This window comes from Lampetra fluviatilis, unplaced genomic scaffold (genome assembly GCF_964198595.1).
Source record: "Lampetra fluviatilis unplaced genomic scaffold, kcLamFluv1.1 SCAFFOLD_843, whole genome shotgun sequence".
Taxonomy (NCBI): Eukaryota; Metazoa; Chordata; class Hyperoartia; order Petromyzontiformes; family Petromyzontidae; genus Lampetra; species Lampetra fluviatilis.
In genome coordinates, this window is record NW_027621553.1 from 1 (window position 1) to 17,500 (window position 17,500).

General features: G+C 47.8%; 1 protein-coding gene across 1 annotated transcript in view; it reads right to left on the bottom strand.

Annotated features, from left to right (window-relative positions):
• Positions 1-471: 471 nt before the first annotated feature.
• The window catches only part of TMX2 (thioredoxin related transmembrane protein 2), a 35,568-nt gene continuing 18,539 nt past the window's right edge, over positions 472-17,500 (bottom strand). Inside the window, exons 3-5 of the mRNA XM_078885632.1 lie at positions 12,391-12,497; positions 6,885-6,950; positions 472-531 (exon numbers count right to left, since the gene is read on the bottom strand). Of these exons, the coding sequence (XP_078741758.1) occupies positions 474-531; positions 6,885-6,950; positions 12,391-12,497 (231 nt within the window). The 3' untranslated portion in view covers positions 472-473. The remainder of the gene's footprint in view (positions 532-6,884; positions 6,951-12,390; positions 12,498-17,500) is intronic.

The window sequence follows — 17,500 nt, forward strand, 5'->3', positions numbered from 1 at the left end:
TGGGTGGGTGGGTGGGTGAGTGAGTGGGTGGGTGAGTGAGTGGGTGAGTGGGTGGGTGGGCGAGTGGGTGAGTGAGTGAGTGAGTGGGTGGGTGGGTGGGTGAGTGGGTGGGTGGGTGGGTGGGTGAGTGAGTGGGTGGGTGGGTGGGTGAGTGAGTGGGTGAGTGAGTGAGTGGGTGAGTGGGTGAGTGAGCGAGTGGGTGGGTGAGTGGGTGGGTGGGTGGGTGAGTGAGTGGGTGGGTGGGTGAGTGAGTGGGTGGGTGAGTGAGTGGGTGAGTGGGTGAGTGGGTGGGTGAGTGGGTGGGTGAGTGGGTGGGTGGGCGAGTGGGTGAGTGAGCGAGTGGGTGGGTGGGTGAGTGGGTGGGTGGGTGGGTGAGTGAGTGGGTGGGTGGGTGGGTGAGTGAGTGGGTGGGTGGTGAGTGAGTGAGTGAGTGACTGAGTTACTGAGTGACTGAGTGAGTGAGTGTCACCTGACTAAAGGTCCACGTCACCGCTCTGCCCCGGCTGTCTGTGAGTGGGCGTCTTGCGGACTCTACCCCATCACGGAACAGCAGCAGGGCAGGCAGCTGCTTAGCCAGCGGTGAGGCACTCACTCTGAACCTGTAACATCATCATCAACATCATCATCAACATCATCATCATCATCAACATCATCATCATCATGAACCCCATCACGGAACAGCAGCAGCGCAGGGAGCTGCTTAGCCAGCGGAGAGGCACTCACTCTGAACCTGTAACATCATCATCATCAACATCATCAACATCATCAACATCATCATCAACATCATCATCAACATCATCATCATCATGAACCCCATCACGGAACAGCAGCAGGGCAGGCAGCTGCTTAGCCAGCGGAGAGGCACTCACTCTGAACCTGTAACATCATCAACATCATCATCAACATCATCATCATCAACATCATCATCAACATCATCATCATTAACATCATCAACATCATCATCATCATCATCAACATCATCATCAACATCATCATCATCATCATCAACATCATCATCAACATCATCATCAACATCATCAACATCATCATCATCATCAACATCATCATCATCATCATCAACATCATCATCAACATCACCAACAACATCATCATCAACATCATCATCATCATCAACATCATCATCAACATCATCAACATCAACATCAACATCATCAACATCAACATCATCATCAACAACATCATCATCACAACATCAACATCATCATCATCATCAACATCATCATCATCAACATCAACATCATCACCAACATCATCATCATCAACATCAACATCATCATCAACATCATCATCATCATCATCAACATCATCATCATCATCAACATCATCATCATCATCAACATCAACATCAACATCAACATCATCATCAACATCATCATCATCATCATCAACATCATCATCAACATCATCATCATCATCATCACATCATCATCAACATCATCATCATCAACATCATCATCAACATCATCATCATCATCAACAACATCATCATCAACATCAACATCATCACCAACATCATCATCATCACATCATCACAACATCATCAACATCATCATCAACATCATCATCAACATCACATCATCAACATCATCATCAACATCATCATCATCATCAACATCACATCATCATCAACATCATCATCATCAACATCATCATCATCATCAACATCATCATCAACATCATCATCAACATCATCACATCAACATCATCATCAACATCATCATCATCATCATCATCAACATCATCATCAACACATCATCATCAACATCATCATCAACATCATCAACATCATCATCAACATCAACATCAACATCATCAACATCATCATCAACATCATCATCAACATCATCATCATCACATCAACATCATCATCATCAACATCATCATCATCATCAACATCAACATCAACATCATCAACATCATCATCAACATCATCATCATCATCATCAACATCATCATCAACATCATCATCAACATCATCAACATCATCATCATCATCAACATCAACATCATCATCATCAACATCATCATCAACATCATCATCAACATCATCAACATCATCATCAACATCATCATCAACATCATCAACATCACATCAACAACAACACATCATCAACATCATCAACATCATCATCAACACATCAACATCATCAACATCATCACAACATCATCAACATCATCAACAACATCAACATCACAACATCATCAACATCATCATCACCAACATCATCAACAACATCACCAACATCAACATCATCATCATCACATCATCATCAACATCATCATCATCATCATCAACATCATCATCAACATCATCAACACATCATCAACATCATCATCAACATCATCAACATCATCATCACAACAACATCATCATCATCATCAACATCATCATCAACATCATCATCAACATCATCACAACATCATCAACATCAACATCATCATCAACATCATCATCAACATCATCAACATCATCAACATCATCATCAACATCATCATCAACATCATCATCAACATCAACATCAACAACAACATCATCACACATCATCCAACATCATCACAACATCATCAACATCATCAACATCATCATCAACATCATCATCAACATCATCAACATCATCATCAACATCATCATCAACATCATCATCAACAACAACATCATCATCAACATCATCAACAACATCATCACATCACAACATCATCAACACATCATCAACATCAACATCAACATCATCAACATCATCAACAACAACATCATCAACATCATCAACATCATCACCAACATCATCATCAACATCACCAACATCATCATCAACAACATCAACATCATCAACATCATCAACAACATCATCATCACCACAACATCATCATCAACATCATCACCAACATCACAACACATCAACACAACATCATCAACACATCACATCACATCAACATCATCATCAACACATCAACATCATCAACAACAACATCAACAACATCAACATCATCACCAAACATCATCCACAACATCATCATCAACATCACACATCACATCATCAACAACATCACAACATCATCAACATCACCAACAACATCATCAACAACATCATCAACATCATCATCAACATCATCAACACAACATCATCACAACATCATCAACACATCATCAACAACATCATCACAACATCATCAACATCATCAACACATCATCAACATCATCATCAACATCAACAACATCATCACATCAACATCAACATCATCAACATCAACATCATCATCAACATCATCACCAACAACATCATCAACATCATCAACATCAACACATCATCATCAACATCAACATCAACAACAACATCATCATCATCATCATCAACATCATCAACATCATCATCAACATCAACATCATCATCAACATCAACATCATCATCAACATCATCATCAACATCATCACAACATCATCAACAACATCATCAACATCAACATCAACAACAACATCATCATCATCATCAACATCATCATCAACATCATCATCAACACATCATCAACATCATCAACATCATCAACATCATCATCAACATCACATCATCAACATCATCATCAACATCATCACAACATCATCAACAACATCATCAACATCAACATCATCACCATCATAACATCATCATCAACATCATCAACATCATCATCAACATCATCATCAACATCATCATCATCAACATCACATCAACATCATCAACATCATCAACATCATCAACATCATCATCACATCATCAACATCATCACCATCATCAACATCATCATCAACATCATCATCAACATCATCAACACATCACCAACAACATCAACAACATCAACATCAACATCAACATCATCACATCACATCATCAACACATCATCAACATCATCACATCATCATCAACATCATCACATCAACATCATCAACATCATCATCAACATCACATCAACATCCATCAACATCAACATCAACAACAACCATCATCAACACATCAACATCAACAACATCACACATCATCACAACATCATCACATCAACATCATCATCAACATCATCAACACAACAACATCATCAACATCACATCAACATCATCAACATCAACATCAACATCATCAACATCAACAACATCATCAACATCATCAACACATCAACATCAACATCAACATCAACAACATCATCATCAACATCATCAACACACATCAACATCATCAACATCATCATCAACAACAATCAACATCACATCAACATCATCACATCATCATCAACATCATCAACATCATCATCAACATCATCATCAACATCATCAACATCAATCATCAACATCATCACATCAACATCAACAACATCATCACATCAACAACATCATCAACATCAACATCAACATCATCACCAACATCATCAACATCATCATCACATCAACAACATCATCATCAACATCATCAACAACATCATCAACATCATCATCAACATCATCATCATCACATCATCATCAACATCATCATCAACATCATCACAACATCATCAACATCATCATCAACATCATCAACATCATCAACATCATCAACATCATCATCAACACATCATCAACATCATCATCAACATCATCATCACATCAACATCATCATCAACATCATCATCATCATCAACATCATCATCAACATCATCATCAACATCATCATCATCATCAACATCATCATCAACATCAACATCATCATCAACATCATCATCATCAACATCACCAACAACATCATCATCAACATCATCATCAACATCAACATCACATCAACCATCATCATCATCATCACAACATCATCAACATCATCATCAACATCAACATCATCATCAACATCATCATCAACATCATCATCATCATCATCAACATCATCATCAACATCAACATCATCATCATCAACATCATCATCAACATCATCATCATCAACATCATCAACATCAACATCACAACATCATCAACATCATCATCATCAACATCACATCAACATCATCATCATCATCACAACATCATCATCAACATCATCATCAACATCATCATCAACATCATCATCATCATCAACATCATCATCAACACATCATCAACATCATCATCACAACATCATCATCATCATCATCAACATCATCATCAACATCATCATCATCAACATCATCATCAACATCATCACATCATCATCAACATCATCATCATCATCATCATCAACATCATCATCAACATCATCATCAACATCATCATCAACATCATCATCAACATCATCATCACATCATCACCACCACCATCACCACCATCACCACCATCACCATCACCACCATCACCACCATCACCATCATCACCACCACCATCACCACCATCACCACCATCACCATCACCACCATCACCACCATCACCATCATCACCATCACCACCATCACCACCATCACCATCATCACCATCACCATCACCACCATCACCACCATCACCATCATCACCACCACCATCACCACCATCACCACCATCACCACCATCACCATCATCACCATCACCACCATCACCACCATCACCATCATCACCATCACCATCACCACCATCACCACCATCACCATCATCACCATCACCATCACCACCATCACCACCATCACCACCATCACCATCATCACCATCACCACCATCACCACCATCACCATCATCACCACCACCATCACCACCATCACCATCACCACCATCACCACCATCACCACCATCACCATCATCACCATCACCATCACCACCATCACCACCATCACCATCATCACCATCACCATCACCACCATCACCACCATCACCATCACCACCATCACCACCATCACCATCACCACCATCACCACCATCACCACCATCACCATCATCACCACCACCATCACCATCACCACCATCACCACCATCACCATCATCACCATCACCACCATCACCATCATCACCACCACCATCACCACCATCACCATCACCACCATCACCACCATCACCACCATCACCATCATCACCATCACCATCACCACCATCACCACCATCACCATCATCACCATCACCACCATCACCACCACCACCATCACCACCATCACCATCACCACCATCACCACCATCACCATCATCACCACCACCATCATCACCACCACCATCACCATCACCACCATCATCACCATCACCATCATCACCACCACCATCACCACCATCACCATCACCACCATCACCACCATCACCACCATCACCATCATCACCATCACCATCACCACCATCACCACCATCACCATCATCACCATCACCACCATCACCACCACCATCACCATCACCACCATCACCACCATCACCACCATCACCACCATCACCATCATCACCATCACCACCATCACCATCACCACCATCACCACCACCATCGTCAACATCATCATCATCAGCAGCAGCAGCATCACCATCATCAAATGCCACGCACATGCCACCCACACACCACACACACACACCACACGCCACGCACACGCCACGCACACGCTAAGCACACGCTAAGCACACGCTAAGCACACGTCATGCACACGCCACGCACACGCTAAGCACACGCTAAGCACACGCTAAGCACACGCTAAGCACACGTCATGCACACGCCACGCACACGCTAAGCACACGCTAAGCACACGCTAAGCACACGTCACGCACATGCTAAGCACACGCTAAGCACACGCTAAGCACACGCTAAGCACACGCCACGCACACGCTAAGCACACGCTAAGCACACGCTAAGCACACGCTAAGCACACGTCATGCACACGCCACGCACACGCTAAGCACACGCTAAGCACACGCTAAGCACACGTCACGCACATGCTAAGCACACGTCAAGGCGGCTGCTTACTTGGCGCTGGCGTCTCCGTAGCGCCCAGCGTCCACCTTGCCAAACTTCAGGCCCGGGCAGTCATAGCTGGAACACGCAACGCACACACAACACGTGTCACACGCAACACACATGTCACACGTGTCTGTGTGAGTCTGTGTGTGTGTCACTGTGTGTGTGTGTGTGTCTGTGTGTGTGTCTGTGCGTGTGTGTCACTGTGTGTGTGTGTCTGTGTGTGTGTCTGTGTGTGTGTGTGTCACTGTGTCACTGTGTGTGTCACTGTGTGTGTGTCACTGTGTGTGTGTGTGTCACTGTGTCACTGTGTGTGTCACTGTGTGTGTGTGTCACTGTGTGTGTCACTGTGTGTGTGTGTGTCACTGTGTGTGTGTCACTGTGTGTGTGTGTCTGTGTGTGTGTCACTGTGTGTGTGTGTGTCTGTGTGTGTGTCTGTGTGTGTGTGTCACTGTGTGTGTGTTTGTGTGTCTGTGTGTGTGTGTCAGTGTGTCACTGTGTGTGTCACTGTGTGTGTGTCACTGTGTGTGTGTCTGTGTGTGTGTGTGTCACTGTGTCACTGTGTGTGTCACTGTGTGTGTGTCACTGTGTGTGTGTGTGTCTGTGTGTGTGTCACTGTGTCACTGTGTGTGTCACTGTGCGTGTGTGTGTGTCTGTGTGTGTGTGTCACTGTGTGTGTGTTTGTGTGTCTGTGTGTGTGTGTCAGTGTGTCACTGTGTGTGTGTGTGTGTGTCACTGTGTGTGTGTGTGTCACTGTGTCACTGTGTGTGTCACTGTGTGTGTGTGTCACTGTGTGTGTCACTGTGTGTGTGTGTGTCACTGTGTCACTGTGTGTGTCACTGTGTGTGTGTGTGTCTGTGTGTGTGTCTGTGTGTGTGTGTGTCTGTGTGTGTGTCTGTGTGTGTCACTGTGTCACTGTGTGTGTCACTGTGTGTGTCACTGTGTGTGTGTGTGTGTGTCTGTGTGTGTGTGTGTCTGTGTGTGTGTGTCTGTGTGTGTGTGTGTCACTGTGTCACTGTGTGTGTCACTGTGTGTGTCACTGTGTGTGTCACTGTGTGTGTCACTGTGTGTGTGTGTGTGTGTCTCTGTGTGTGTGTCACTGTGTGTGTGTGACTGTGTGTGTGTCACTGTGTGTGTGTCACTGTGTGTGTGTCACTGTGTGTGTGTCACTGTGTGTGTCACTGTGTGTGTGTCACTGTGTGTGTCACTGTGTGTGTGTCACTGTGTGTGTGTCACTGTGTGTGTGTCACTGTGTGTGTCACTGTGTGTGTGTCACTGTGTGTGTCACTGTGTGTGTGTCACTGTGTGTGTCACTGTGTGTGTCACTGTGTGTGTCACTGTGTGTGTGTCACTGTGTGTGTCACTGTGTGTGTGTGTGTCACTGTGTGTGTGTGTCACTGTGTGTGTGTCACTGTGTGTGTCACTGTGTGTGTGTCACTGTGTGTGTCACTGTGTCACTGTGTGTGTCACTGTGTGTGTCACTGTGTGTGTGTGTCACTGTGTGTGTGTCACTGTGTGTGTCACTGTGTGTGTGTCACTGTGTGTGTCACTGTGTCACTGTGTGTGTCACTGTGTGTGTCACTGTGTGTGTGTGTCACTGTGTGTGTGTCACTGTGTGTGTCACTGTGTGTGTGTGTCACTGTGTGTGTGTGTCACTGTGTGTCACTGTGTGTGTGTGTCACTGTGTGTATGTCACTGTGTGTGTGTGTCACTGTGTGTGTGTGTGTCACTGTGTGTCACTGTGTGTGTGTGTCACTGTGTGTGTGTCACTGTGTGTGTGTGTGTCTGTGTGTGTGTGTCACTGTGTCACTGTGTGTGTCACTGTGTGTGTCACTGTGTGTGTGTCTGTGTGTGTGTCACTATGTGTGTGTGTCACTGTGTGTGTGTGTCACTGTGTGTCACTGTGTGTGTGTGTCACTGTGTGTGTCACTGTGTGTGTGTGTCACTGTGTGTCACTGTGTGTGTGTTTGTGTGTCTGTGTGTGTGTGTCACTGTGTCACTGTGTGTGTCACTGTGTGTGTGTCACTGTGTGTGTGTGTCTGTGTGTGTGTGTGTGTGTGTGTGTCACTGTGTGTGTCACTGTGTGTGTGTCACTGTGTGTGTCACTGTGTGTGTCACTGTGTGTGTGTGTCACTGTGTGTCACTGTGTGTGTGTGTCACTGTATGTGTCTGTGTGTGTGTCACTGTGTGTCACTGTGTGTGTGTCACTGTGTGTGTGTCACTGTGTGTGTCACTGTGTGTGTGTCACTGTGTGTGTGTGTCACTGTGTGTGTGTCACTGTGTGTGTGTGTCACTGTGTGTGTGTGTCACTGTGTGTGTGTCACTGTGTGTGTCACTGTGTGTGTCACTGTGTGTGTCACTGTGTGTGTGTCACTGTGTGTGTGTCACTGTGTGTGTGTGTCACTGTGTGTCACTGTGTGTGTGTCACTGTGTGTGTGTCACTGTGTGTGTGTGTGTGTCACTGTGTGTGTGTCACTGTGTGTGTGTCACTGTGTGTGTGTGTCACTGTGTGTGTGTCACTGTGTGTGTGTCACTGTGTGTGTCACTGTGTGTGTCACTGTGTGTGTGTCACTGTGTGTGTGTGTGTCACTGTGTGTCACTGTGTGTGTGTCACTGTGTGTGTCACTGTGTGTGTGTCACTGTGTGTGTCACTGTGTGTGTGTCACTGTGTGTGTGTCTGTGTGTCTGTGTGTGTGTGTCACTGTGTGTCACTGTGTGTGTGTCACTGTGTGTGTGTCACTGTGTGTGTGTCACTGTGTGTGTGTCACTGTGTGTGTGTCACTGTGTGTGAGTGTGTCACTGTGTGTGTGTGTCACTGTGTGTGTGTCACTGTGCGTGTGTCACTGTGTGTGAGTGTGTCACTGTGTGTGTGTGTCACTGTGTGTGTCACTGTGTGTGTGTCACTGTGTGTGAGTGTGTCACTGTGTGTGAGTGTGTCACTGTGTGTGTGTGTCACTGTGTGTGTGTCACTGTGTGTGTCACTGTGTGTGTGTCACTGTGTGTGTCACTGTGTGTGTGTCACTGTGTGTGTGTCACTGTGTGTGTGTCACTGTGTGTGTCACTGTGTGTGTGTCACTGTGTGTGTGTCACTGTGCGTGCGTGTCACTGTGCGTGCGTGTCACTGTGTGTGTGTCACTGTGTGTGTCACTGTGTGTGTGTCACTGTGTGTGTGTCACTGTGTGTGTGTCACTGTGTGTGTGTCACTGTGTGTGTGTCACTGTGTGTGTGTCACTGTGTGTGTGTCACTGTGCGTGTGTGTCACTGTGTGTGTGTGTCACTGTGTGTGTCACTGTGTGTGTCACTGTGTGTGTGTGTCACTGTGTGTGTGTGTGTCACTGTGTGTGTGTCACTGTGTGTGTGTGTCACTGTGTGTCACTGTGTGTGTGTCACTGTGTGTGTGTCACTGTGTGTGTGTCACTGTGTGTGTCACTGTGTGTGTGTGTGTCACTGTGTGTGTGTGTGTCACTGTGTGTGTGTGTGTCTGTGTGTCTGTGTGTGTGTGTCACTGTGTGTCACTGTGTGTGTGTCACTGTGTGTGTGTCACTGTGTGTGTGTGTCACTGTGTGTGTGTCACTGTGTGTGTGTCACTGTGTGTGAGTGTGTCACTGTGTGTGTGTGTCACTGTGTGTGTGTCACTGTGCGTGTGTCACTGTGTGTGAGTGTGTCACTGTGTGTGAGTGTGTCACTGTGTGTGTGTGTCACTGTGTGTGTGTCACTGTGTGTGTCACTGTGTGTGTGTCACTGTGTGTGTGTCACTGTGTGTGTGTCACTGTGTGTGTCACTGTGTGTGTGTCACTGTGTGTGTGTCACTGTGCGTGCGTGTCACTGTGTGTGTGTCACTGTGTGTGTCACTGTGTGTGTGTCACTGTGTGTATCACTGTGTGTGTGTCACTGTGTGTGTGTCACTGTGTGTGTGTCACTGTGTGTGTGTCACTGTGTGTGTGTCACTGTGCGTGTGTGTCACTGTGTGTGTGTGTCACTGTGTGTGTCACTGTGTGTGTCACTGTGACACACAGTGCGATCAAGGGATGGCTCCCTATTGGTCAACCACGTTATGTATGCCGATGATTTGGTAATAGCTGCTCATTCAGAAGAGGAGTTGGAGACGCTGCTGCTGAGACTGGAGCGTGCCACTAAGAGGTGGGGCCTTACCATCAGCCCCACCAAAACTAAGCACCTGCCTGGGTATTTTGTACCATCGGGCACTCCGCCCCCACAACTCCCAATCGGTGATGGGGCAGTTGTGGAGAGAGTAGAGAGTTTCCCATACCTGGGCAGTGTGCTCATGACCAGCTCCAGTTTATCAGCAGAGGTCTCACTCCGAATCAGTCGAGCGGCAATATCTTTTCATCGGTTGCGTAACGCTGTGTGGAAGCTACCTGGTCTGTCGCTCCGCACGAAGCTTCAGGTCTTCTCGGCCACGGTCATTCCCTCCCTTCTCTACGCTTGCGAAACGTGGACCCCCCTAGTGGAGCATCTTCGCCGGTTGGAAACATTTAGGCTGGCCTGCCTACGATCCATCCTGGGTTTAACCTGCAGGCTGGATTGTGTGAGGAGCTCACAAATCCTTGAAAGATCTGGGCAAAGTCCCATCGGTGAGCTCCTCCGGCAGGCAAGGCTGCGTTGGCTGGGTCATGTAGCCCGCATGCCCAGCCACCGCATGCCTAAACAGCTTTTGTTCGGCCGGATCGAGGGGGCTAAACGGGCGCGGCACGGGCTAGAGAAGAGATGGAGTGATGTGGTACAGGAGGACGTGGAGCTGAGTGGACTTGCCGATGACTGGTACCAGCGGTGTCAAGATCGGCCTCAGTGGAGGAGGCTCGTGAAGGACGCTACTGGGCAGTTGGAGGCAGTCGCCCTCCAACAACAACGGAGGGCGGAGGAGCGACGCTCACAACAACGAGCGGAGCGCCGGGTGGCTAAAGCACAGCAAGTTGGCACAGTAGGGGGCACAGGTGGTGCATCAGCCAGTCATCTCGGTCATCTCGGTCAGTCGACCCGTGGCACCTGGGTCTGCCCCGTGACCTCCTGCCAGCGGGCGTTCGACACTTCACGTGGCCTCAAGGTGCACATGGCCTGGCACAAGCGTCGTGGTGACGTCACCGCCACTTAGTGGCGAATGGCGGTTGTTGTTGTTGTTGTCACTGTGTGTGTGTGTCACTGTGTGTGTGTGTCACTGTGTGTGTCACTGTGTGTGTGTGTCACTGTGTGTCACTGTGTGTGTGTGTCACTGTGTGTGTCACTGTGTGTGCGTGTCACTGTGTGTCACTGTGTGTGTGTGTCACTGTGTGTGTCACTGTGTGTCACTGTGTGTGTGTGTCACTGTGTGTGTCACTGTGTGTGCGTGTCACTGTGTGTCACTGTGTGTGTGTGTCACTGTGTGTGTCACTGTGTGTGTCACTGTGTGTGCGTGTCACTGTGTGTCACTGTGTGTGTGTGTCACTGTGTGTGTCACTGTGTGTGTCACTGTGTGTGTGTGTCACTGTGTGTGTGTGCGTGCGAGTGAGCGGCTGACCGCAGTGAGAGGTCGGCGAAGATCGGGGCGAACGTTTGACACTCGGGGACCCAGTTGGCAAAGAACTCCACCAGCCACACGGTGCGCGTGTCACGAGCCAGCTCCTCCTGCAACCACACGCAACCAGGCGCAACCACACGCAACCACACGCAACCACACGCAACCACGGTCACACGCAACCACGCGCAACCACACGCAACCACACGCAACCACGGTCACACGCAACCACGCGCAACCACACGCAACCACACGCAACCACGGTCACGCGCAACCACGCGCAACCACACGCAACCACACGCAACCACGGTCACACGCAACCACGCGCAACCACACGCAACCACACGCAACCACGGTCACACGCAACCACGCGCAACCACACGCAACCACACGCAACCACGGTCACGCGCAACCACGCGCAACCACACGCAACCACACGCAACCACGGTCACACGCAACCACGCGCAACCACACGCAACCACACGCAACCACGGTCACACGCAACCACGCGCAACCACACGCAACCACACGCAACCACGGTCACACGCAACCACGCGCAACCACACGCAACCACACGCAACCACGGTCACGCGCAACCACGCGCAACCACACGCAACCACACGCAACCACGCGCAACCACACGCAACCACACGCAACCACGGTCACGCGCAACCACACGCAACCACACGCAACCACGCGCAACCACACGCAACCACGCGCAACCACACGCAACCACACGCAACCACGCGCAACCACACGCAACCACACGCAACCACGGTCACGCGCAACCACGCGCAACCACACGCAACCACGCGCAACCACACGCAACCACACGCAACCACGGTCACGCGCAACCACGCGCAACCACACGCAACCACGCGCAACCACACGCAACCAGGCGCAACCACACGCAACCAGGCGCAACCACACGCAACCACGGTCACACGCAACCACACGCAACCACACGCAACCACACGCAACCACGGTCACACGCAACCACGCGCAACCACACGCAACCACACGCAACCACGGTCACACGCAACCACGCGCAACCACGCGCAACCACGCGCAACCACGCGCAACCACACGCAACCCCACGCAACCACGGTCACACGCAACCACACGCAACCACGCGCAACCACACGCAACCACGGTCACACGCAACCACACGCAACCACACGCAACCATGGTCACACGCAACCACGCGCAACCACGCGCAACCACGCGCAACCACGCGCAACCACACGCAACCACGGTCACACGCAACCACACGCAACCACACGCAACCACATGCAACCACACGCAACCACGGTCACACGCAACCACACGCAACCATGGTCACACGCAACCACACGCAACCACACGCAACTACATGCAACCACGACGATCATCGGAGCCTTTGGGAAAGAGCTCCAGAGAGTTCTAGAAGGTGGGCGGGGGCCGCTGGGTGGTCACTTGGCCTAAAGAAGCTCTCGGAGCCTTGCGGGAAAGAGCCGGAGAGAGTTCTAGAAGGTGGCGGGAGCCGCTGGGTGGTGACATGGTCTAGAAGAGCTCTCGGAGCCTTGCGGGAAAGAGCTCCAGAGAGATCCAAAGGTGGGCGGGAGCCGCTGGGACGGTCACTTGGTATGGAGGAGCTCTCGGAGCCTTGCGGGAAAGAGCTCCAGAGAGTTCTAGAAGGTGGGCGGGAGCCGCTGGGTGGTCACTTGGCCTAAAGAAGCTCTCGGAGCCTTGCGGGAAAGAGCCGGAGAGATCTAGAAGGTGGGCGGGAGCCGCTGGGTGGTCACCTGGTATAGAGGAGCTCTCGGAGCCCTGCGGGAAAGAGCCGGAGAGATCTAGAAGGTGAGTGGGAGCCGCTGGGTGGTCACCTGGTATAGAAGAGCTCTCAGGGCCTTGCGGGAAAGAGCCGGAGAGTTCTAGAAGGTGGGCGGGAGCCGCTGGGACGGTGACCTGGTCTGGAGGAGCTCTCAGAGCCTGGCGGGAAAGAGCCGGAGAGTTCTAGAAGGTGAGCGGGGAGTTCTTCGGGGTTCGAAGCTTTTCGCGACTGCGGGAATCCACACTCTGTGGTTCTCTCGGGTAAAGTCACGCGGGGTATGAAATGAAACAAATGGCGACGTTTCGATCGGTGGTCCTCAGGCGGGAAAACAAATCATCCAGCGGTGGAGCTGGCGAGCGAGCGAGAGAGCTGCCGTTAGAACGACGAGGAGGTCATGTACGCGGCAATGGGCAAGCAGGCGGGGGTCTGCGCTGGAAAGGAACTCCATCTCCGCACGCAAGCACATCAGTTGTGTCAACGCGTTAATGGGGGGAGATTCGATTTAAAGCTTTCGAAGACTGCAGGGATTCATCTTCTCGGTTCTTTCGGTAAAGTCAGCACGTAGAAGGGAAATAATAACATGATAAAACGTAATGAAATACAATTCTCACGACGTTTCGGCCACAACGCAAGCGGCCGTCCTCAGGTGAAGAACAGGTCTGTCGGAAAGAGTATATTAATGATACTGATGTAGTTTATCTTCTTGGTTCTTTCGGTAAAGTCACGTGACTTTACCGAAAGAACCAAGAAGATGAATCCCTGCAGTCACGAAAGCTTTAAATCGAGATGTAGTTTATATTTTAGTTTGTTTACGTGGTGGTTTAGCTGCTGCAGCTCCTTACTATTAAAATTCCTTCGCTCTATTCCTGCTAACCCTACTCCCTCCCTTTGTTGCTGCTAATCCTGCATAATGCACGGCCATAATATGACTTTGAGACCCCCCCCACCTCCTACGCATTCCACAAGTAGTACTAATCCCATATCTGCATTTCCCATAAATATGCTAAATTCCTCTTGATATGCAAATTCCTTTGCCAAGGCGCTCTTCCCCCTCTAACCCAGCAGCTTAAATATACGCTGCCAAGCTTGGTGGTGTTTCATTCAGACGCTGTCTTTCCGACAGACCTGTTCTTCTGAACACCACCAAGCTTGGCAGCGTATATTTAAGTATATATTTAAGTATATACGCTGCCAAGCTTGGTGGTGCTCATTCAGACGCTGTCTTTGCGACAGACCTGTTCTTCTGAACACCACCAAGCTTGGCAGCGTATATTTAAGTATATATTTAAGTATATACGCTGCCAAGCTTGGTGGTGCTCATTCAGACGCTGTCTTTGCGACAGACCTGTTCTTCTGAACACCACCAAGCTTGGCAGCGTATATTTAAGTATTTAATTAAGTATATACGCTGCCAAGCTTGGTGGTGCTCATTCAGACGCTGTCTTTCCGACAGACCTGTTCTTCTGAACACCACCAAGCTTGGCAGCGTATATTTAAGTATATATTTAAGTATATACGCTGCCAAGCTTGGTGGTGCTCACTCAGACGCTGTCTTTGCGACAGACCTGTTCTTCTGAACACCACCAAGCTTGGCAGCGTATATTTAAGTATTTAATTAAGTATATACGCTGCCAAGCTTGGTGGTGCTCATTCAGACGCTATCTTCCCGACAGACCTGGTCTTCACCTGAGGACGGCTGCTTGCGTTGTGGCCGAAACGTCGTGAGAATTGTATTTTGTACTCTTAGTTCTTTCGGTAAAGTCACCGTGTAGGTAAAAAATTAAATTAAAATTAATAGAAATAAAACAATTAAAAAATCACGACGACGTTTCGGAGGCAACACAAGTCTCCGTCATCAGGTGGGGGGACCGTCACAGTCAGATTTGCTGCATTAAGTGAGGCAGCGATTCCAAGATGCAAGTTCTTATATACAAGTTAAGTGGGGATGAGGGAGAGGGGCTTATCAGATTGGTTGCCAATGAATGGAACGTGTTGGGAGAGGGGTGGGGCGAGGCACCTGTTGATACACATGATAGAAAAGAACGAAAAACAGCACTCTATTTGCTTGGTTCTTTCGGTAAAGTCGTCGCGTAGAAGGGAAGTAATAAAATAATAAAGTAAAAACATAATAAAATAATATTTTATTAAAAACCATAATAAAATAATATTTTATTATGGTTTTAAAATAAAGAGAGTACTGTTTTATTATGTTTTTAATTAAATAAGATTTTATTATGTTTTTATTTTGTTATTTTATTACTTCCCTTCTTACGCGACGACTTTACCGAAAGAACCAAGAAGATGAATCCCTGCTGCAGTCACGAAAGACGCTTTAAATCGAAAAAAAAAAGATGATGATGTTGATGATGTTGATGATGATGTTGATGATGATGATGTTGATGATGATGATGTTGATGATGATGATGTTAATGATGATGATGTTGATGATGATGATGACATTAATGATGATGATGTTGATGATGATGATGACATTAATGATGATGATGTTGATGATGATGATGTTGATGATGATGATGTTGATGATGATGATGACATTAATGATGATGATGTTGATGATGTTAATGATGATGATGTTGATGATGATGTTGATGATGTTGATGATGATGATGATGTTTGCATAGACCACAATAGGTGCGGTCGTAATGCAAAACACAAACACACAACTCTGATGATGATGATGTGATGATGATGATGATGTGATGATGATGTGAGTGCAATTTCAAGGACAGTGCACAATACATCATCAGAGTTGTGCGTGTTGTTACCCTGGTGGTGGTGGTTGTTGTGGTAGTTGTGGTGGTAGTTGTGGTGGTGGTGGTTGTGGTGGTAGTTGTGGTGGTGGTGGTTGTGGTGGTAGTTGTGGTGGTGGTGGTTGTGGTGGTAGTTGTGGTGGTGGTGGTGGTTGTTGTTGTTGTTGTGGTGGTAGTTGTGGTGGGTGGTTGTTGTTGTAGTGGTAGTTGTGGTGGTAGTTGTTGTTGTGGTGGTAGTTGTTGTGGTGGTTGTGGTGGTTGTTGTGGTGGTTGTTGTGGTGGTGGTGGTTGTGGTGGTGGTGGTAGTAGTTGTTGTGGTGGTAGTTGTTGTGGTGGTAGTGGTTGTGGTGGTGGTGGTGTTGGTGGTGGTGGTAGTTGTTGTGGTGGTTGTGGTGGTTGTTGTGGTGGTTGTTGTGGTGGTGGTGGTTGTGGTGGTGGTGGTAGTAGTTGTTGTGGTGGTAGTTGTTGTGGTGGTGGTTGTTGTGGTGGTTGTGGTGGTGGTGGTGTTGGTGGTGGTAGTAGTTGTTGT